General features: G+C 45.9%; 1 protein-coding gene across 1 annotated transcript in view; it reads left to right on the top strand.

The window, feature by feature from the left end:
* The first annotated feature begins 17,587 nt into the window (after positions 1-17,587).
* Positions 17,588-22,113, top strand: part of CCDC85C (coiled-coil domain containing 85C) — a 149,824-nt gene continuing 145,298 nt past the window's right edge. Inside the window, exon 1 of the mRNA XM_088464289.1 lies at positions 17,588-18,600. Coding sequence (XP_088320415.1) covers positions 17,889-18,600 — 712 coding nt within the window. The 5' untranslated portion in view covers positions 17,588-17,888. The remainder of the gene's footprint in view (positions 18,601-22,113) is intronic.

Raw genomic sequence — 22,113 nt, 5'->3', positions numbered from 1 at the left:
GTATGCTGGAATTATGACACACAATACACTATGTATGACACATATAATGGGTTACTGTGATCGCTGGTCCTGTATATGCTGGAATTATGACACACAATACACTATGTATGACACATATAATGGGTTACTGTGATCGCTGGTCCTGTATATGCTGGAATTATGACACACAATACACTATGTATGACACATATAATGGGTTACTGTGATCACTGGTCCTGTATATGCTGGAATTATGACACACAATACACTATGTATGACACATATAATGGCATACTGTGATCGCTGGCACTGTATATGGTGGAATTATGACACACAATACACTACGTATGACACATATTATGGGTTACTGTGATCACTGGTCCTGTATATGCTGGAATTATGACACACAATACACTATGTATGACACATATAATGGGTTACTGTGATCGCTGGTCCTGTATATGCTGGAATTATGACACACAATACACTATGTATGACACATATAATGGGTTACTGTGATCGCTGGTCCTGTATATGCTGGAATTATGACACAATACACTATGTATGACACATATAATGGGTTACTGTGATCACTGGTCCTGTATATGCTGGAATTATGACACACAATACACTATGTATGACACATATAATGGGTTACTGTGATCGCTGGTCCTGTATATGCTGGATATATGACACATAATACACTATGTATGATACATATAATGGTTACTGTGATCACTGGTCCTGTATATGCTGGAATTATGACACAATACACTATGTATGACACATATAATGGGTTACTGTGATCGCTGGTCCTGTATATGCTGGAATTATGACACAATACACTATGTATGACACATATAATGGGTTACTGTGATCACTGGCACTGTATATGGTGGAATTATGACACACAATACACTACGTATGACACATATAATGGGTTACTGTGATCGCTGGTCCTGTATATGCTGGAATTATGACACACAATACACTATGTATGACACATATAATGGGTTACTGTGATCGCTGGTCCTGTATATGCTGGAATTATGACATACAATACACTATGTATGACACATATAATGGGTTACTGTGATCACTGGAACTGAATATGCTGGAATTATGACACACAATACACTACGTATGACACATATAATGGGTTGCTGTGATCGCTGGTCCTGTATATGGTGGAATTATGACACACAATACACTATGTATGACACATATAATGGGTTACTGTGATCGCTGGTCCTGTATATGCTGGAATTATGATACACAATACACTATGTATGACACATATAATGGGTTACTGTGATCGCTGGTCCTGTATATTCTGGAATTATGACACACAATACACTATGTATGACACATATAATGGGTTACTGTGATCACTGGTCCTGTATATGCTGGGATTATGACACACAATACACTTTGTATGACACATATAATGGGTTACTGTGATCGCTGGTCCTGTATATGCTGGAATTATGACACATAATACACTATGTATGACACATATAATGGGTTACTGTGATCACTGGTCCTGTATATGCTGGAATTATGACACACAATACACTTTGTATGACACATATAATGGGTTACTGTGATCGCTGGTCCTGTATATGCTGGAATTATTACACACAATACACTATGTATGACACATATAATGGGTTACTGTGATCGCTGGTCCTGTATATGATGGAATTATGACACACAATACACTATGTATGACACATATAATGGGTTACTGTGATCGCTGGTCCTGTATATGCTGGAATTATTACACACAATACACTATGTATGACACATATAATGGGTTACTGTGATCGCTGGTCCTGTATATGCTGGAATTATGACACAATACACTATGTATGACACATATAATGGGTTACTGTGATCACTGGAACTGAATATGCTGGAATTATGACACACAATACACTATGTATGACGCATATAATGGGTTACTGTGATCACTGGAACTGAATATGCTGGAATTATGACACAAAATACACTATGTATGACACATATAATGGGTTGCTGTGATCGCTGGTCCTGTATATGGTGGAATTATGACACACAATACACTATGTATGACACATATAATGGTTACTGTGATCGCTGGTCCTGTATATGCTGGAATTATGACACATAATACACTATGTATGACACATATAATGGGTTACTGTGATCGCTGGTCCTGTATATGCTGGAATTATGACACAATACACTATGTATGACACATATAATGGGTTACTGTGATCACTGGAACTGAATATGCTGGAATTATGACACAAAATACACTATGTATGACACATATAATGGGTTGCTGTGATCGCTGGTCCTGTATATGGTGGAATTATGACACACAATACACTATGTATGACACATATAATGGGTTACTGTGATCTCTGGTCCTGTATATGCTGGAATTATGACACACAATACACTATGTATGACACATATAATGGGTTACTGTGATCGCTGGTCCTGTATATGCTGGAATTATTACACATAATACACTATGTATGACACATATAATGGGTTACTGTGATCACTGGTCCTGTATATGCTGGAATTATGACACATAATACACTATGTATGACACATATAATGGGTTACTGTGATCGCTGGTCCTGTATATGCTGGAATTATGACACACAATACACTTAGTATGAGTATGACACATAATGGGTTACTGTGATCGCTGGTCCTGTATATGTTGGAATTATGACACACAATACACTATGTATGACACATATAATGGGTTACTGTGATCGCTGGTCCTGTATATGCTGGAATTATGACACATAATACACTATGTATGACACATATAATGGGTTACTGTGATCGCTGGTCCTGTATATGCTGGAATTATGACACATAATACACTATGTATGACACATATAATGGGTTACTGTGATCACTGGTCCTGTATATGCTGGAATTATGACACATAATACACTATGTATGACACATATAATGGGTTACTGTGATCACTGGTCCTGTATATGCTGGAATTATGACACACAATACACTTAGTATGAGTATGACACATATGATGGGTTACTGTGATCACTGGCCCTGTATATGTTGGAATTATGACACACAATACACTATGTATGACACATATAATGGGTTACTGTGATCGCTGGTCCTGTATATGCTGGAATTATGACACACAATACACTATGTATGACACATATAATGGGTTACTGTGATCGCTGGTCCTGTATATGCTGGAATTATGACACACAATACACTTTGTATGACACATTTTAAAGCTGGTTAAGTGCTAATTCTACCCTCTTCATGGACTGGCAACACTACTCTAAAATCACGCATTTGGAAACCCCCCTCTAGAAATCCTGCATTTGCCACTGTGGCGGGTTCTAAGACCCAGTGGTTTGGCAGCGGTTTGGAGGTTGTTTTGCTATCCGCAGATTAATGAATGCCAAAATTACTGCTAAACCGCTGTCAGAGCACACTTTAGAACTGGATAGTACAGGATTGAATATCAAAGCACCATCGATGGTTTAGACCATAGAAAGAACAGGGGTTTTGAAGACCACCATAAAACTGGCAGCAAATACACCAAAAAAATTGACTATCCTTAGACAGGCATGTTTGCTGAAACAGCAGGTAAATTAATTGATTTTAATAGGCAAATTTGACAGGAATATCATCCAATAGGACTTTGGAGGATTATGATGTCTCTCAATAGACATGAAATTGTCTTTAGCAGATATACCAAAATAAATAAAAAATATAAAACAAAAAAATAAAACCCAAACACAATCACACTGCACTCACACACAATGGCAATGGCATTTGCCATTGCGTGTGGCAAAATTGGGGGTACGTTAAAATGGGTGCAAGTATATTTTCTTGCTGTTAAAAAAATGCCTGCTGCGGTCACGAGCGATGTTTAAAACGCTTGACGCATCCATATAGCCAACCCGAAATACCAGAACCAATACGTTAAAACCATTTTCAACACTTTTTTTGTTTTTTTGTTTCATCGAAAAATTTTTGCCAAAGAACGCAACTTATGAAAAGTCAAAAGGGTTCTGAAAGAAATCCCCACATTTTTAGGCAAAAATAGGGATTTTGCTTTTTTTTCACCTGGTCTGAGATGGTGAAAACTTTTCGCCTGGTTTTTTTCCCCATTTTCGTGTTTTTTTTATTTTTTTTTTTTTTAACGAAAATCTTCCAATTTCACCGTCGGCGATAAAATCAGCCGATTTCGTCTGTAATTGAATCTGGCCCTTAATCGCTCACATGGAGGCCATGCTGCGATGGGGAATCTGCTCTCAGCACAGGGCTGTGGCAGGTTTCCATGGTGCGTCCTATGTTTGCGTCTAAAAATGCATCAATTGGGATTTCAGTGTCTAACGCGGCTTAAAGTGGCCGCCTCAGTCCTTACACAGTCAGGCGCACACTTGTACACCACAGACACCACTCTGGGGGAGATGTACTAAGTCTTGGCAAGAGTTAAAGTGGAGAGAGATAAAGCACCAAACAAATAAGCTCCTAACTGCCATGTTACAGGCTGTTTTTTGAGAAATGACAGTTAGGAGCTGATTGGTTGGTACTTTATCTGTTACCATTTTATCTCTATCCAAGGCTTAGTACATCTGCCCCTCCCAAGCAATCGCAGCATGTTGCGAGTCAGCATTAGGCCCATTGGGCCTGACTCACTACGGAACGCTATTGCGATGAGAGCTGCGATTACGCACGCAGGTCTGCTGTGAAAAATATGCTAATTACTGCAATCGCAAACCTGTTGCACAGCCAGCATAGAGACGCCCTCTACGGCTATCTCACATCCGTATTACCACGCAGTATCCTGCGTATACATCGATTAACATCGGTCCCGCACAATTACAACAGGTCAGAAATTGCTAACCAGGTCGCACGTAGTGAGTACACAAGCTGTGTAGTAGCAAATGTATGCACGCCCATGGAACGGCGATCAACTGGACAGGCACGCCTGCGTTTATCCAACCACTGTCCTGTCACCACTCCCAAACGCTGACGTTGCGTCCCTCGCAATGGCTTTGTATCTGCGTAGGTGATCGCAGTGCAATTGCAATGCTACCTCACACTCACACACTGCGGTGCATACGCAAGCACAGTACACACCACCGGCCGATCCGCGTAAGCTGTTGCAGTTGCAATCCGTGATGTCTCAGGCCCATTGTGCATAGCTCTGCTGGTAAAGGCCATGACTTGCTTACCTGTGATATTAAGGTTTTCAAAAGTGTTCAGTCGCTTTTCCTCTAAACGTGCAGAAACACAAAATGAGATTTGGGGGTCTATTTACTAAGCAGTGTTAGGAGACAGAGGGAAAAGTGATAAGGTGCCAGACAATCAGCTCCTAACTGTCATTTTTCAAGCACAGCCTGTGAGATGACAGTTAGGAGCTGATTGGCGGGCACCTTATCACTTTTCCCTCTGTCTCCTAAAACTGCTTAGTAACTAGACCCCTTGTTCTTTTCTGGAAGTAGCGGGCGATAGCCGTCGTGGACATGTACTCACAAGGCGGCTATCATTGTTGCCGGCCATAGAAAAGATTTTAATAGAAGAATGTCCTCCTTTAATATGGAAATACACTGAGGTTAAGAAGACATTTACGTTCTGTTTCTCCAAAACATTTTGTGGATCTTTGAAGAGACCATGAGGAGTCTGGAAAAGGACGTACGGACGCCATCTTCATACAACGAAGATGTGACTAATATTTTTTGTACATATGACTCTTTTTAGTGCTTCATAAAATGGCACAGAGAAAGGCACAGCCAAGCTAAACAGGACTCGCTCTATTTTTTGCTAAAATCATTGGTTATCTGAAATCCAACCTTGATTTTGCAAATCCAAATAACCTCTGTAATTAATACCATTTTCTCTACAAACGAGAAGTTTAACTTATAAAGACATCCAATCAGGCCCACGCGTCATATCTTGCATTTTATATGCGGTGTGGATTTGATAATAACGACAAAGGGAACATTTTAATTTTTGCGCAAATTTAGTGTAATTCTCTTTCTGGGACACGGGCTCCCATAAGAGCCCATCCCGGCAAAGAGCTGGAAGCACAGTGATATCTGGGTTCAGCGTCAGCGCACTTACCAAGTCCGGCATGCGCTGCCGTATGCCTGTGCATGCGTTACTGGGGGCCAATGGAGAGGGATCCAGTACATCCCGTAGGGCTATGAGCAGAAATGTTCCAGTCCGGACTGAGGGGGTGAGTCAGCTTGGGATGGATTTGTAAAGCTGCACACAAGCAGCTTTGCAGTTCCGTCCTTGTAAATATGTAAATGCGGCAGGAGGTGTATGACAACCCCCAGCTGCATTTGCGATCCCAGCACTGCGTGATGGTGGACGGCGCTGGGCCGCCAGACAGCTGAGTAAGCCTCAGCTTACCCAGACTGGCCGGCTTGCGAGGCCGAGAAACTGCGCCCGTGGATGCAGACCCTGGCTTTGCCACTCCCGGAAAATGAGTTGGACTTGCCCCCGTTTCCGTGTACGCTGGTGGACCCCGCCCCCACACCGCCCCTTAAATGCCTCTGCCTGTCAGTCAGGCAGAAGCATAGAAGGGGCTGCATGCGACCCGTTCTGCTCATTCGCAGAACGGGTCTGCGTTCAGCATTGCGCTTGCATGCAATGCTGAATTAGCCCCTGAGATTGAGCCACAAAGGGGGTGATTTGCAGTGCCGTTGCCGTCCTTTGTATGCTGTTGCAACAGCAACTTGGCCCCTTTGCTTCTAATTGGATCAAGCCGATTGTGTCCTTAAGGAATATGTCTAAATATAGAGTGTGTTCCAACAATTGTAGCAGTGAGTGATGTTAATGTATTTCTGTTCACAGATTTGTGTTTCAAAATCTGGTAACCTTATGCTACATAGTAGGAAACTGTCGAAATACTGTGTGAGACACAGATAAGCATTTCACGATAGACCCGATCATGCATTCAAGTGTTGACGTGGTATCTGTTTGGATTGCATGGATGACGCATGCTGTACACACACATGTCAGACATTATACTCTCACAGGTGAGGCACTTGCAGGGTGTTATTTCAGCCAGGTCAAATTAATGTTCAGGATATTGTGTTCCCATTAGAGATATCCGATGCTCGCTCAGAACCTCAGATCATGTTCCGTTTTCTGTTATTTCAAAAAACACTGACATGTTATCCTGTAACCTAAACTCTGGTCATTTTCCACTTTGCAGGATTTCCATCTTGACAAATTCACAAGAGTTCCTGAAATTTTCCAAAACCCCATATCCTTCTCGATTCCTTTTGGGTCTATAACATAGTTTTGTTTTTGTAATTTGTGTCAAAAACTTTTTTGATGGAAAATAGCATAATCCACAACTGGCACCGCCCCGATTGTGCTCCAAACTCAAACACCCCTCCCCCCCCCCCCCCCGACACACACACACTTGGATCACCCAGTGCATACATTATATATTTATTACTGATAAAATATTTAAATATATTATTTTTAAAAATATATATATGCATTTTATAGATATTGTAAATACATTCTAAATAATACAAATATATTATTTTTTTCTAATAAAATATTTAACTATGTTTATAAAAATATGTGATAACCTTAATAAAAAGAACTCAATACATTTTTATATATATATGTTTTTTTTTTGTTTTTTTTACAAGAATAAGTCCGTTAATTGGTTAAACAATTAAAAACAGCAACAAACACCTAAAAAAAATAGCACAAGGCATAGAATTACCTTGATATATTATTCTTGAGATGAGGTTTCCCTCGTTGGACATCTTGGTTATACCCTTTTGCAGCTTTCACTAAGTACACTGATTATACTTCTATGGAAATCGCTTCATCATGGCCCCTCCCCTGCTGCGCAAATCACAGCATTGAGTTTCAGGGGGGCGGAGAAGAATAACAGTTGTCATGTGTGACGTCTCTCCCATAGTGCTCACTGCGGAAGCCGGAGCCCAGGAGTGAGCTACAGCCTCCGGCTAGCGCTGCTGGGAAGGAGCCGGGCGCCCGCTGGTAACAAAATCTCGGCAGGCGCCCGGCAAATGGAGCCTCCCTGCGGTGGCTGGAGGTGGGTGCGGGTAGATGGAGCAACAGTTGGGGGGGGTTCTAGGTACTCGGAAACCCCCCCTGCATGTGCGTATGACCAGATCTTGTTTTAAAGGCACCCAGTTCCTCTGGCTGCTATTGTGGCACTGGAGAGGTGATCAGCGTGGTTCAGACGTCCTGGGAAAGGGACAGAGAGAAGAATAATTGTACAGGTGTGAATGGAGAGAAGAAGAGTAACAGATGGTTGTAGAACACAAGATAGAACAATAGAAGGTGAGGTGTTAAAGTGTTGGGGGCGTCTGCTGCTGCCCATCCATATCCTGTAGTGTTGCAGACAAGGATGGGAGCTATCACCAGTAATTAGGCTTATAGTTTTAACTTCACCCTACCTCCAGTGTTAAACTTTGGCTGCAAAGGTTTTCCTACACCACTATAAACTGATTCTGAATAAAGCCAGTAGGGGGCGCAAGAGTAATAAGCAACTGTTATCAATCTGGGTAATTTTTGCTGTGGCGGCTAATTACAGCACAACTTTAATCAGTAAAATAACAAAGTAACTATTTGTTGCCACCACCTCTCTCCACACCGGAGGCAAAATAGATGGTGGTGCCGCCCCTAGTGGCTCAGGCTTGCTCCAGCCCCCAGTGTCGCTCCAGACCCTCAGTGTTTCTCTTGCTCCAGCCAACTCCTTCTGTCTCTTCAGCTCCAAACAGCCCCATTCTGTTTCTCCAGCCCACCTCTGTCTTTTCAGTCAGCCCCATTCTGTTAGCCAGCCTCCTTCTTTCTCTCCAACCCGCCCCCAGTGTCTCTACAGTCAGCCCCCTTCTGTCTATTCAAACATCACTCCAGTGTCGCTCCTGTTAGCCCCTTCTATCTCTCCAGTAACTCCAGTGTCTCCCCAGCCAACCCCCTTTTGTCTCTCCAGCCCCCCCCCAGTTTCTCTCCAGCTAACCTCCAGTGTTTTTCCAGTCAGCCCCCTTCTGTCTCGCCCAGCCCCCCGTCTCTCCAGCCAGCCCTCTTCTCTCTTGAGCCCCCCAGTGTCTCTCCAGCCAACCCCTTCTGTCTCTCCAGCCCCCTGAGTGTCTCTCCAGCTAGCCCCAGCAGTGTCTCTTCAGGTCCTGCTCCTGCATCCCTCTGACTCCAGTCCACAGACTCTTCTGGCTGTGCTGTGGCTCCTCTGCCTTTCAGTTATGCAGAGTGGCATGGCGTGATGCCATAATGCTATGCATGCCATTCTAGATTCATTTTTCTGTGTGCATCTTGTACCCCCCCTTGTTGCCGGACCTGCTCCATGGTGACCCCCTGACAGCTGGTGCCCAGAGGCCAAATACTCCACTGCCTCCAGGAGTTCCGCCACTGCTCCACTCACAGCTCTCACCGGTTGCTTGACAGACACAGCCATAGTCTCACTTCTCTCTCAGCCAGTGCCATTTGGATTCACAGGATAGGGATGGACATCAGAAGCATCAAATGGTTGCCGGGCTTCTGACATCAAATCTTGCAATGCGGTGTCTAGTTGCCATTGCATGCAAACCATTCGATGGTATAGACATGGATGGTAAATCTGTTCTCATGCACCACTTCTGAGAGTCCCCAGCTGTATATAAGCCGGCAGTCATCAGGTGGACATTGAAAACAAGCATCTGATTGCTGGCAACCATCACAAACCAGGTATTGGGTAGTAAATGCATTTACATCGTAACGAGAACATCATTGGTTGCTAACCATTGGTTTTACAGGACCTGGAGCAACTGATAGGTGAGTTTGTCTTTCAGGAAACATTCTAGTGCTCATGGCTTCATCATAATTCCTAAATAAATGGAAACAAGCAGGTGCAAAACTGTGACTGTCTGCAATATGGCCCTGATCGGTAAGGGCCGCTATTGCGATCGTAATAGCGATTAGGCACGCAGGATGTAGTCAGGAAATTCCGACAGTGAAAGCCCGGCATTGGTTTAGATAGGCATCTAAATACCGACGCCTATTATTAGCCCCACGCCGAAATCCCAACGCCTGGCATACCGAACGTAGGTAAGCTAGGCGTCGGGAGCTATTAGCTGCGGGGGGGAGAGGGTTAGTTTTAGGGACTCCTGGGGAGACTTAGGTTCAGGCACACCCCCCCGGGAGGGTTGGGGTTAGGCTAGGGAAAGGGAGGGTTAGGGTTAGGCACCACCGTGGGGAGATTAGGGTTAGGCACCCCCCCAGGAGGGTTAGGTCTAGTGTGTGGGGAGGGGGGGTTAGATTTAGGCACTCCTGGGGGGAGGTTAGGGTTATGCACCATTAAGGGAGGATTACTTAGGGGGTGGGAGAGGGGAGGGTTAGGGGACCTACCCTAGTCTGGATCTTCATCCGCCAGCCTTTCGGCATTGGTATTTCCTCCGCCGGGTTTAGGTGCGGCGGTATTACATACCGATTCAACGCACGCAGTCTCACTAATATATGCTAATGATTGCAATTGCAGTGCCATACACAGCACAACATAAGGACGCCCACTTTACCTTACACACATCGGTAACATCAAGTACAATCGCAGCCTCACTCACAATAGCAGGAGATCTGACCTTACTCAGGAATTGCTGACCTCATGGCACGCAGTGATAGCCCAAGCTGCATACGGCATTGCAATGGCTAATTTATGCACGCCCCTGTAACAGCATTCAATTGCACTGACACGCCTGCATTTCGCCAACCACCCCCTCCCCGTCACCACCCCCAAACGGTGCTTCCTGTCAATCGCTCTGCGATGGGTCTGCTTAGTCACTGTGATCACAGTCCCGATCGCAGTGGAGTATTTGCGCACATGCACTTTGATGCATGCGCAGAACGCTACAATTGGCCGATTGTGTGCTTAATCGCAGTTGCGATCCTGGTATGCAGTTTCTAGGCTATGCTCACCTCTTACATGAGATATGCAGCCACAGCAATGCCAGAACGGTTGATGGCGTGATGGGCGTGCATTAGAAGGCAAGATCACCAAACAACAACTCTCGTATTTTGGACATGTCATGCGGGCTAATTCCCTAGAAACAGCGCTAATGCTTGGATTCGTCAGCGGGTCCAGACGAAGGACACAATAAAGGCTGACATGAACATGCCCATAAATGACCTGAAGGAAGCAGTCAGAGAAAGAGAAGCGTGGCGTTCACTGATCCATAAAGTGTCCGAAAGTCGATGTCGACTAAACGGATAATCATCGTTTAATAAACTTACACTGTGTACGGTGTGTGTGTCCTGTGTTTATTTTAATATTGCTTTTGCTGTGGAACTACAGGTACCAGCGGGTCCGTAATGCCCCGAGTGATAGTACTTGTGGTTCTCCAAGTACCAGCATGTGGGGGAGGCTTGCTGGAACCTGCAGTTCCACAGCAAAAGACAATGGCCCTCATTCAGAGCCGCTCGTTAACGGCAGTACGCTCGTTCCGAGCGATGTTTGCACATCTGCGCATGCGTACGGATTTTAGTACGCATGCGCGAACCAGTCAGTGCGGCCGAAAATCGTTGGTACGCAATATAGCGAGGGCCTGCTATTTTGAGTGACAGAATGAGGCGTATGTGGGTGGTAACAGGGGAAGGTGCTTGAAAACGGGGAGTGGAGATCCGATCGCAGGCGTGCTTAAAGGTCAAAACGGGCGTTTTAAGGGAGTGCATAATTAATACAGCAGCGTCATTGACCACGTCACTGGGTTATTTTATAGCCAGAACTGCTCGCAAATTTGTGGTAGCAAAAACCAACCACAAGAATAGCGAGCAGTTCATACGCTGGTCGATGTACTCGATTAATCTAATAAATAGCGGACATGACGTATGGTGCGAGCGGCCAGGGGGCGTTTTTAACAAATAAACGAGCGTATGTTTTGCACGCTCGTTCAGACTTAGAGGTGTGAACAGACTGCAATGTGCGTACGGATCATTTGAATAGCCACCCCTTGTTTTTGAACGAACGAACGCAAATAGCGTACGGCTCTGAATGAGGGCCAATATTTTTAACTATTTGAAATGCACTACGCTACATAATCAACCCGGCACCCACCGCCCCAGGGGTGCCGGGGATTGCCGCGGGATATCAGTCTGGATCTGGGGTGCCCTGAAGGGGGGCTCACCAAATCCCCAGGGATCCCCAGCCTGGGCTGACTAGCTTTCAGGCTTAATGCTTCGGCTGGGAGGCCCAGTGAATGGCTCCCCTGGCTGTGGCATTAGCCCCTCGCTAGAAAAGTCTGGTGCTGGTTCTGGAAAATACACGGGGACCCTATGCATTTTTTCCCCCTGTATTTCCAGAACCAGGACCAGATCAGAGCCCAGTGCTGGTTGCGCAAAATACGGGCACCCCTACGTCATTTGTTCCACGTATTTTGGCAACCAGGGCTGGTTCTGTCTAGCCCTGTGCTGGTTGTGCTTACAACCCCTACGTCGTTTGTCCCCCGTAAATTGCCCAACCAGAACTGGGTCACCAAAAGCCCGGGGCTGGCTGCTCTTTGGTGGTGGGGGGGTGCCGTTTTTTTTTTTAAACACTTTTTTTTTTCACAGTTGCACAGATGGTTCTCACTGAAACATCCCTGCATCTGTGCTTATTTTATTAAAGACAGATGCATGCATCATGGATCTCCCCATGCGTGCATCATTCTAATTTTTTTTTTTAACAAATGACGCCGCACGGACGTACAGTGCATCATATCGTCAGATCATATGTACATCGTGTGTCAATTGTGTGGCCGGGACTGGGGTTTGCGGCAGACGAGACCCTACCACAAGGGTCTCGTCGCAAGGCCAATGGTCGCGACCATCGCGACCATCACCTGGCCGCTCGCTAAAGCTGTGGTTGGTCACCCACAGCTATGCGAGCGGCCAGGAGGCCGCTCCAAAATGGAGCAGGGACGTCCCTGATTCAGAGCGAGTGCTCTGTCAGAGTGTCCAGCTCTGAATCGGGGCCTATGTATCAAGCTGTTTTTTACATAGTGCAGTTTCTCTGCATCATTTTATGTATTGTAGTTATGTACTAAAAGCACAATGCAGGAGAATTCACAGAAATCTCCTGCAGAGTGCTAATTAGCACTTCAGATCCCAGAATTATTTTCAATGGTTTAGTTTAGCCCCAGTACTTTACACCATCTGCAGTTGGTATAAACTACTAGGTAAGCCTATGGAGGCTCCTGGTGCAAGAGATAAATCTTTGGATCTCTCTCTCGCAGCCGCCGGGCGGCTCCAGAAACTGTGCGCATGCGAAGTGTCAGCGTCCCCCGGAGAAGTCTTTCACTTCTGTGAAAGAGTTCTCCAATTTGCTGGGGATATAACTCGCAGGGACAGTGCTTACCTCAACCGCTACCCCTGTGAGATTCCCTTTGTACATAGTGGGGATATTTTCATAAAAAATGTAAATAGCCACAGCAATATGGATACTTAATAATCGCGACCCCCATATTTTAAGGTTTTTTTTTGGGGGGGGGGGTGGAGGGGGAAGTGTTACTTACTATCATAGGAGCCAGCTCTGCGGGTGCTGGAGTTGCCCGAGTACCCTCCATATTTGTGCTGCCCACAGTCATGTCTATGCATAGGCTTTTTGAGTCATATGATGGAACTGACCACAGCCCCAGAAGTGATATCTAGGCTTAGCCCAAGAGTCACCCAGCAAGATCCTGCCCGGTTTCTCCAAAGTGCGGCTCAGCGCAGGCATACCTATAATGGGTGCAGGTGCGCACGGGCCCCTGGGTCCAGGAGGGCCCACGATGCACACCGCACACCCTGCACCCATCTCTGTTGGTGCCGCAGAAATAACCGGAAAGATGGCGTAGGAAATCACAGTGTGCGCAGTATTGGGATCACTGGGAAAATGCTGCTGGCACGGTAGACCCTGGGGCTACTGGGGAGATGCACTGGCGAGAGAGGAGGGTGCCCACAGAGAGACTGCACACGGGCCCCCTCCTCTCTTTAAATGAATGCTCCTGCCTGGATCTGTCTATCATAACTGAAGGTCCCTGGAAAAATAAAGGTCTGACTAGGAAGGAGGTCAGGAATTATTGGATCTCTAATCCCTGAAAAGCTCCGATTACTGCCCCAGTCCCTCACACCCCATCTTCAGGATCAGTTTCTCTGGGGAACCCTTTTATAAGTCATTATATGGAGACAATGAACTGCTAAGCAGTTATATTTACTTTTCTGCGTCCTAACAAAGGGTAAGCACCACAGGTTCCCCAAGCACAACTCCCTCCAGAAACCAGAGCATTCCAGCCTGATCCATCTACCTACAGGCCTGAAGAATGGGCCTGTGGATCCCTCTGGTCTGCTGCCCAATATGGCCCTGCCAGGGAACCTGGCACAGGGAGGCTGTGGCTTCAATTCTGTGTTTTTGTCTTCTCCCCACCAGCACACTTTGCTGCATCGTAGCCAGGACTCGACAAATCGCATCAACAAAAACCTACAGGGTCCAAAACCGGCTGCTCATGTCTGACTAATGGGCAAAATTCAGACAAACACTAAAAAGCAGCGATTTGTCCCAACAGCATTCATCTGATGACCCAGTTTTATTCAAATATCTTATTACAACACTAAAGCTAAACCACAGTGAATTTGTATTAATTACTTTGGCCTTTTGAAATCCATCAGTCAAAGTTGCTGATCATCGGAGTTATTGTAAACAGATAGTTACTCTACCTCAAGGTGATCTTTGCCCGAAGTGTCCTGTATATGGAACCCCCACAGTCCTGCTATTGGGCATGAGGAGGATTATTGTATGCATGCCTCCCAACTTTTAGAAATTCTGACACGGAACTTCTCACATGTGCCGAAGGTTCATGCGTGAGAAAGGGGGTGTGGCATTGTGCTAGATAGGCCACTCCCCAGGTTGTGTGACATTTTAGGGGGTGGCCACATGTCATACTTCCATTTTTTTTTGTCGAGCTAGGGGAAAGCCCAGCACTCCAGCACCTACTGGGCTGCTCCCAGCCTCTCTACGGACAATAAATGGACTCCGCACGCATGTGCGTGGTATCCGTTCACTGCCGCTGCTTTGCTCTAGCAGTAGTAAGTGTCCCCACCAACTTCCTGACCGCCCTTGGAATACTACGGCATGTAGGTGGGGCAGCGGGACAGCCTGGCCTGGTGACAGGGGGGGCTAGGGGCAATAAAGTATTTTTTTTTGTCTTTTGCTGTACAGCAATCATGACATCACAACGTCACACAGTGCCGCACCACTGAAAGAGAGGAGTCGCAGCGAAAACACACAGAAGAAAGTAAGTGTTGGGGCTGGAGAGACACTATGGGGCTGGAGAGACATTGTGGGCTGAAGTGACATAAGGGTTCTGGGGATGGAGAGACAGAAGGGGGCTTAGGCTTGAGAGACCGAAGGGAGTTTAAAGGCACAAGGGAGGATGAGGCTCAAGAGAACCTGGGGTGGAAGTGGATGGAGCAGTGGTGTCACTAGGGGTTTGCAGACTGCACCAAGTGTCACCTTCCATGGGGGTGATGCCAAAATGCCGGCTCCTTCTCAGTGATCTGGCAGTGTGTCATCTCCAGGAGTGCTATGCTCACCCCCAGAGTAATTAAACCGGGGGTGGGGGGATGAGGCCACGCTCACTTTTCAGATGCAGAGTGTCTCCTTGTGCTACAAGGTGTAACAGACCCCAGTGACCATTATCCACAACTGGACCCTACAAAAATGGGTGTACGGGGCCCCATGATTTTGTTTCTGGGCCTAGGAAGAGTGTCTGAAAAGCGGGATAGTCCCGCTGAAATCGGGATGGTTGGGAGGTATCCTGTATGTCCGCTTCTCATGTGATGCTGACCCATTATGTGTCACAGTGGCTCCCAGATTCTGCATTATTTTTTACTCAAATTGTATGCACTTTATACGTAGTGTATTAAAGAATTACTCCAGCTGTAGAAAAATCACGTCAGGTAGAAGCAATGAGGCTGATTAAGGAAACATTCATGTGTGAAGAAAAAGTGCTGCCAGCCTTAGGAAATAGTTTGGTGTTTCCTTTTGTTTTCGAAACTGTGATAGAAATATGACACTAGAATCTGATTGGTAGCTATGGACAATGCCTCATTTTTTTGTACAGACTGTTTGCACATCGAACCCATAACTGCTGTCTCCCCTGTCTTCGCTATTTCACACTTCCCATGAAAGAGTGAATAGTGTCATGTGGACACTAGGGGGCAGTGTCTCCTACAGGTGCTTTATGTTACTATGACTGTACTGGACAGAATTCTGCTGTACAGGGACTAATACTGGATTTCCTTTGAGGGTGTCATTGACTTCAAGGTTTGTAAAAAAACAATAAAACACATTCATTACTTGGAAAGGATAATTCTAACTATTCAATTCAACAATGGAGAAGATTACAGTATACAGAAGTTATTATTATTATTAACCCTGTAATGCACCTGTGGTAGTCATGATCTGTCTTTCCAGCGGTTTAGGAAATATATTTTCTCTTCAGGGTCCTCTGTGACTTCTCGTTCCACAGCTGTGTTGCCAAGCTACAGTGGTCTAATTCACAGGATTATCCAGAGCACGGCTGGCATAGTGGTTAGCATTACTGCCTCACAGTGCTGAGATCATAAGTTCATTTCCTGACTAAGGGTCCCATTTATCATTGTATATTTGTAGCTATATCCCCGAAATCACCAGTTTTTTGGGGGTTACCTGCAAATATAAAGTTTCCCCCAGATGTATGAAGGAGGGACCTCAGCAGGTATCTCCAATACCTGCTGCAATCCCTTCATTCCCACTGGCAGCTGCCTCCCACAGAGGTTTCTACGGGGCGGTGCGATGTGATGCTGCCAAATTTGCGATGCATTCATGGCGTTAGTCACTGTAGCCTATGGACTACACTGCGTATAAATATCTGGCGGAGGTTCCCTCCGGAACCCTGCCCGGCAATGGCAGCTGTGCATGTGCACTCAGTGAAACTGTATGTGCGCAGCGCTCATGGGTTGTAATGTCATGCCCAGATTGCAATTGCATTAAGAAATGGGGGGCCCATGGCATTGCCTGTGTGGAGTTTGTATGTTCTCCTTGTGCTTCCGTGGGTGTCCCCGGGGTTCTCCGGTTTCCTCCCACACTCCAAAAACAAACTGGCAGGGTAATTGGTTTCTAACAAATAAATAACCCTAGTGTGTCTATGCGCCTATGTGATAGGGCATATAGAGTGCAAGCTCCACTGAGGCAGGGATTGGTGTGAGTGACTGGGATTATCCTCTGTAAAGTGCTGGGTAATATGTGTGTGCTGTGTAAAGAACTGTTTTTAAAATATTTTATTTTAATATGTCAAATATTTAGTTGTGCCTAGGAATATGTAAATCAGTCTGCACTTTGCATCTGTGTGTCCCAATGTTGCAGATCTCTCTCTCCCCCTTCCTTGTATTGTTACTTTGTAACCAGAGTAGAACGTTGACCTAGATAGGGTTGCGTGCCATGGGGCTGTCAATAAAGCTGGTTTGATTCAAGAGAGAGAGAGAGAGAGGGAAAAAAGCGAGTAGCGCTGTAGGACAGGCAGTCAGAGCTGGGGAGGGGAGGGGCAGGGCAGGCAGGCAGACAGGGGAAGGGCAGGCAGGCGGAGGACTCGTCACTCAGATGAGCTGCGCGATCGAGCCCGGGCTGAGCTGCAAAACTACTGCCGCACGGAGTGGGCATTTCTCTGCAGATATTACCTACTAAATACCCCCTAGGAGTAAATGCTGGGGATAGGCAGCCGGGATCCCACCACCAATGAATGAGACCTGTGCACCTTGGATGAAGAGTATCATTGCATTTGCTGGGATGTTAGTTTGCAGAAGAGGACTTTGATTTGATTCCGGTGCACCCACCTTCTCTATCTCTGGCCTCCCATCTTCTACCACTGGCCATGCATGCCCAGGGAGGCTCTGCTGAGGACCTCAGCAAAGTCTCCGATGAGGAGCTCCTGAGGTCCAGCAAGGAGGACCTGATCCAGCGGCTGAGGAGAGCGGAGAGCGAGAAGATGAGCCTGATGCTGGAGCATGGGAACCTGATGAAGGATGTCAACCGGAGGCTGCAGGTCCACCTCCACGAGATCAGGAGCTTGAAGGAGGTCAACCAGAAACTTCAGGATGACAATCAGGAGCTGAGGGAGCTGTGCTGCTTTCTGGACGACGACCGGCAGAAGGGCAAGAAGCTGTCCAGGGAATGGCAGAGGTTCGGCAGGCACACCGCCGGGGTGATGTGGAAGGAGGTGGGGGCTTACCAGCAGAAGCTGAAGGAGCTGGAGACAAAGCAGGAGGCTCTGCTCAGGGACAACCTGGAGCTCAAGGAGATAGTTCTGATGTTGGACGAGGAGAGGAACGGGGCTGGCTCACGGAGTTCCATCGATAGCCAGAGCAGTCTGACCAACCTGAATGGAGGCTCTGCAACCAGAGATGTCGGGGATGGGAGCAGCACCTCCAGCACAGGCAGTGCAGGGAGCCCGGACCACCACCACCACCACCACCACCACCATCATCACTCCAAGCCAGCGGATAATAAATCTGGGACCATCAGGAGGTCTGTGGATGACCTCTCCACCCTTCCCCACCACAGGAGCATTCCTAACGGGCTGAATGGTAAGTCCCCATGCAGAGTTGGCTGTGTCATTAGTGTTACTCTGGTGATTTGTGTTTGATGTGCATTTCAGTGGTATGCAGCAATGTGCTCTCCTGTGTTCCCAGAACTTCCCCTAAAATAACCATTAAAATAAAAACACTTTTCTAGAGAGTTTCTGTCACTTACAGACATACTCTGTGCTCTACACCTGAAACTTTCTCATTTTTACCTTTGCAATGAGCACTATGATTTTTTTTTTATTATTAATTTGCATTTGTTTGTTGCATTGTTGCATTGTCTGCTGCAGTAATGATTGGCTCCGATTTATCATGAGACGTGGTTGTAGTTTTTACTGGCATGAATTGCATTGCACTGTTCTTGGGGTACAGCCTGAGCAACCCTCATAAGTAGAAATGTCAGAGCATTGGGGAAAACTAATGCTGCACAATAGTTCTAGGGAAAGTTTGAGACCACCCAGCAAAAAACCTGAGAAAATGTATAAGTTAATATGGGTCTAAATAAGAGCTTGTATTGTATGGCTCCAGAACCTGCAGCGATTTCATGCTTTGTCCTAGTTTTGCTTTAATAAATGCATCACTTTGCATTTTAGAGAAACATGACCGCGAATGTAGAATATTATACATCAATGCATGTCTCCTTGGTGCAGATCACACACAATCAAAATGGCAGATGCAGCTTATAATAATTAGTAAATAATGCGAACAATCTATACAAGTGTCAAGTAAATAATGCATTTATTACATCCATGACTCCTGACTGGACCCCCTGCAGCCTTGTAGCCTGTTTGCCTGGGAATGTGCCCCAAGGGACTGTTACAAATGGTCACCTGCTGGGAGGCAGTTGGTGGCTCTAAGACCATCCTGCCTTCTGGGTTCTCTCCTAGCCAATGCTGGCTATGGGGCTAGTGCACAGTTGAACGTTCACCCTGTGCGAATTTGCGCAGAAATGGGCGCATGTGTCGTGCACATTTTGTCCACATCTACACTTACGACCGGTCAGGCAGATCTGGATGTAATGGGTCCTTCTCATAAACGGCAAAGTTCATGGGGCTGAGGTGACGTAAGTGCATCCTATATATAGCTGAATGTAAGTGACAATACGCCAGCTTGGAGGTGTATCATTTACACCTGGTTTAACGCAGGAGAAAGTGCCGGCTAAAGAGAATGACTGGCAGTGACCCAGGCTCACATGCATCCCAAGATTAGGCCCAGTATGTATAATAATTGTCATACTACCAGTATTTGTGCATCCTTTTATGCTCATACTCTTTGCCTTATTACTCCCAAGCTATGGAGCTCTCATTTTTATTCATTCAATAGGCAACTCAAATTGTTTAATAAACCCAGATGGTAAATTTAATTTGTTCAAGTTACCGTTACAGTATACTCAGTGGGTTAAACCATCTACTGGTTTGCACCAATCTTTCTGAGAACGGAGGCTATCAATTCTCTGAGGCATCATATTGTGGCTCCTACCTCACCGATGTCACTAGTTCATCAACTTCCTCCACTGTGTGTCAGCACAAGGTATGCATTGGTCATTCCTGACTTGTTGCCATGGGTTACAGCACCTTAGTATCATCTGCTCTGTACACGGTACAAACTCTATGCAGAACTAAAGCCAGTGTTGTTAACCCTTTGTGAAATTGAGTCCTAAACCGAACTACTGATCGGGGCAGCCGCAATGGGCCTCCGATTTCCACTCCAGGAGTTTGTTTATATTCACTTGGTGCCAACAGGAAAAGGTAAGTATTGTATATATTACACTAGGACCTGTAATCTTTGAACTGTGATAAGCAACACTCCAGGGCCCTAGCTGTCAAACCCTGTTAATCACCCGGAAACAGCAGTACCCACACGATTATTACTGAATGGACTACAAGTGGTATTTATCAAGCCTATAATGTAGGCGATATCTCCTAGGTTAATGTCAGAATCGCAGCACTCCACTGTCCCCACACAGGGGGAGGGGGGAGATTAGGGTTAGGTACCCCCCCAGGGAGACTTAGGTTTAGGCAGCGGGGAAGGGTGGGTTAGGTTTAGGCACTTAGGGGGGCTTAGAGTTAGGCACTTGAGGGGGAGGTTAGGGTTAGGCACCCCTAAGGGAGGGTTAGGGGGGGGGTTAGGTTAGTTTCTACTTACCTGGCTGGCGGTAGATCATACCGATCCCGGAATCAGGTGCAATCAGTCATTCCACCGAGCATGAAGCAGGACATATATGAGTGCATGCCTAATAACTGTGCTGAAAGGTATTATAGCTCGGTAGATACTATAACCGTTTGCTTTTGTTGTTTTCGTTTATTTTCTGTAAAGCGTATAAATGAAAATACACTGGTTGCTCACGGTTACAGTCTTTGTAACTGTCTGTAAGATTTCCATTAATCTGGAAAGTTACATTCTGAGAATATTTGAAATCTTTACATTATTCATATGTAAATGTTTCAGGGAGGTATCTGTGACAGCTTACTTGTATTTTTATATAGTTTACATTCCAACCATAAAGTATTCTTCTCTATTGCATGGGACATTACAAATCCTGCCCCCCCCCCCTTCCCCCTTGTGTCAAATAAAACCTTCATAAAAGGGGCCAGGTTTGCTTGTCCTATCTTGCTATGCTTTGTACGTTTGGCTCTGTGAGATATATACTGAGTTTTAGTAGCTCGCTGTGGTGGTGCCATTAAACGAGAAGATGCTCGCTGGATGGATGGCAGATACAATTAAAATAACTCACAAAATATGTAGCTGGGTTAATTGGCGCAAGTCCTAACAGAAGCAGGGCCTGATCCAGAGATGGGCGCTAATGCGATCGCAGCTCCGATTTCGCACGGAACGCAGCTGCGAAAATATGCTAATGGTTCCAAAGCTTACCCAAGCATAAGCACGCCTGCTGCTGCCTTCTTACTTGCGTACGATGTCGCTTACCTGCGTAAATATCGGTAACATCAACACACATCAAACGGCCCTCTTGCCCTTGCGGAAGGTCTGACCAGCCGCAGACTCGTCAGCCCTCCTGATACGCAGAGGGCTCTCACGCTGCGTAGGAGATCGCGGTGGCTAATTTATGCACGCCCAGTAACAGCGCTTAAACAGTCCACTCCCGTTACCACCCCCCAAACGCTAACTACCTGCCACTCGCTTTATGATGGATTTCTTTGAGTGTCCGTAATCGCAATGCGATCGCTGCGCACGTGCATGCGGCTTATACAGATGCACAATGGCAAGCAATCGCTCGATCTATGGAAAAATCTTGATTGCGTCCATCTCTGAATAAGACCCTCAGTCACCTCTTGGGGGGGAAAAAAACCCTTTACAAAACGGATTCCGGTAAGTTGTCATCAAACCTCTATTCTTTTACATTCATTTGCTTTTTACAAATTCATTAGTAACTTTATACCGAATTTCCTTCTTTCCAGAGTTTTTGCTTTTGCTGACGCTGTGATAGTTTAGGATAAGGATATGCTCCAGCTTCACTGGGTAACACAAAGGCGTGTAGGCTTACATGTCAGACCTTGG

The sequence above is a fragment of the Taudactylus pleione genome, unplaced genomic scaffold, assembly GCF_031769625.1.
Source record: "Taudactylus pleione unplaced genomic scaffold, aTauple2 ptg001628l, whole genome shotgun sequence".
In the NCBI taxonomy this organism is placed as follows: Eukaryota; Metazoa; Chordata; class Amphibia; order Anura; family Myobatrachidae; genus Taudactylus; species Taudactylus pleione.
Note: the sequence above shows the minus strand (reverse complement) of the source record. Positions and strands in the feature narration are given on the sequence as shown.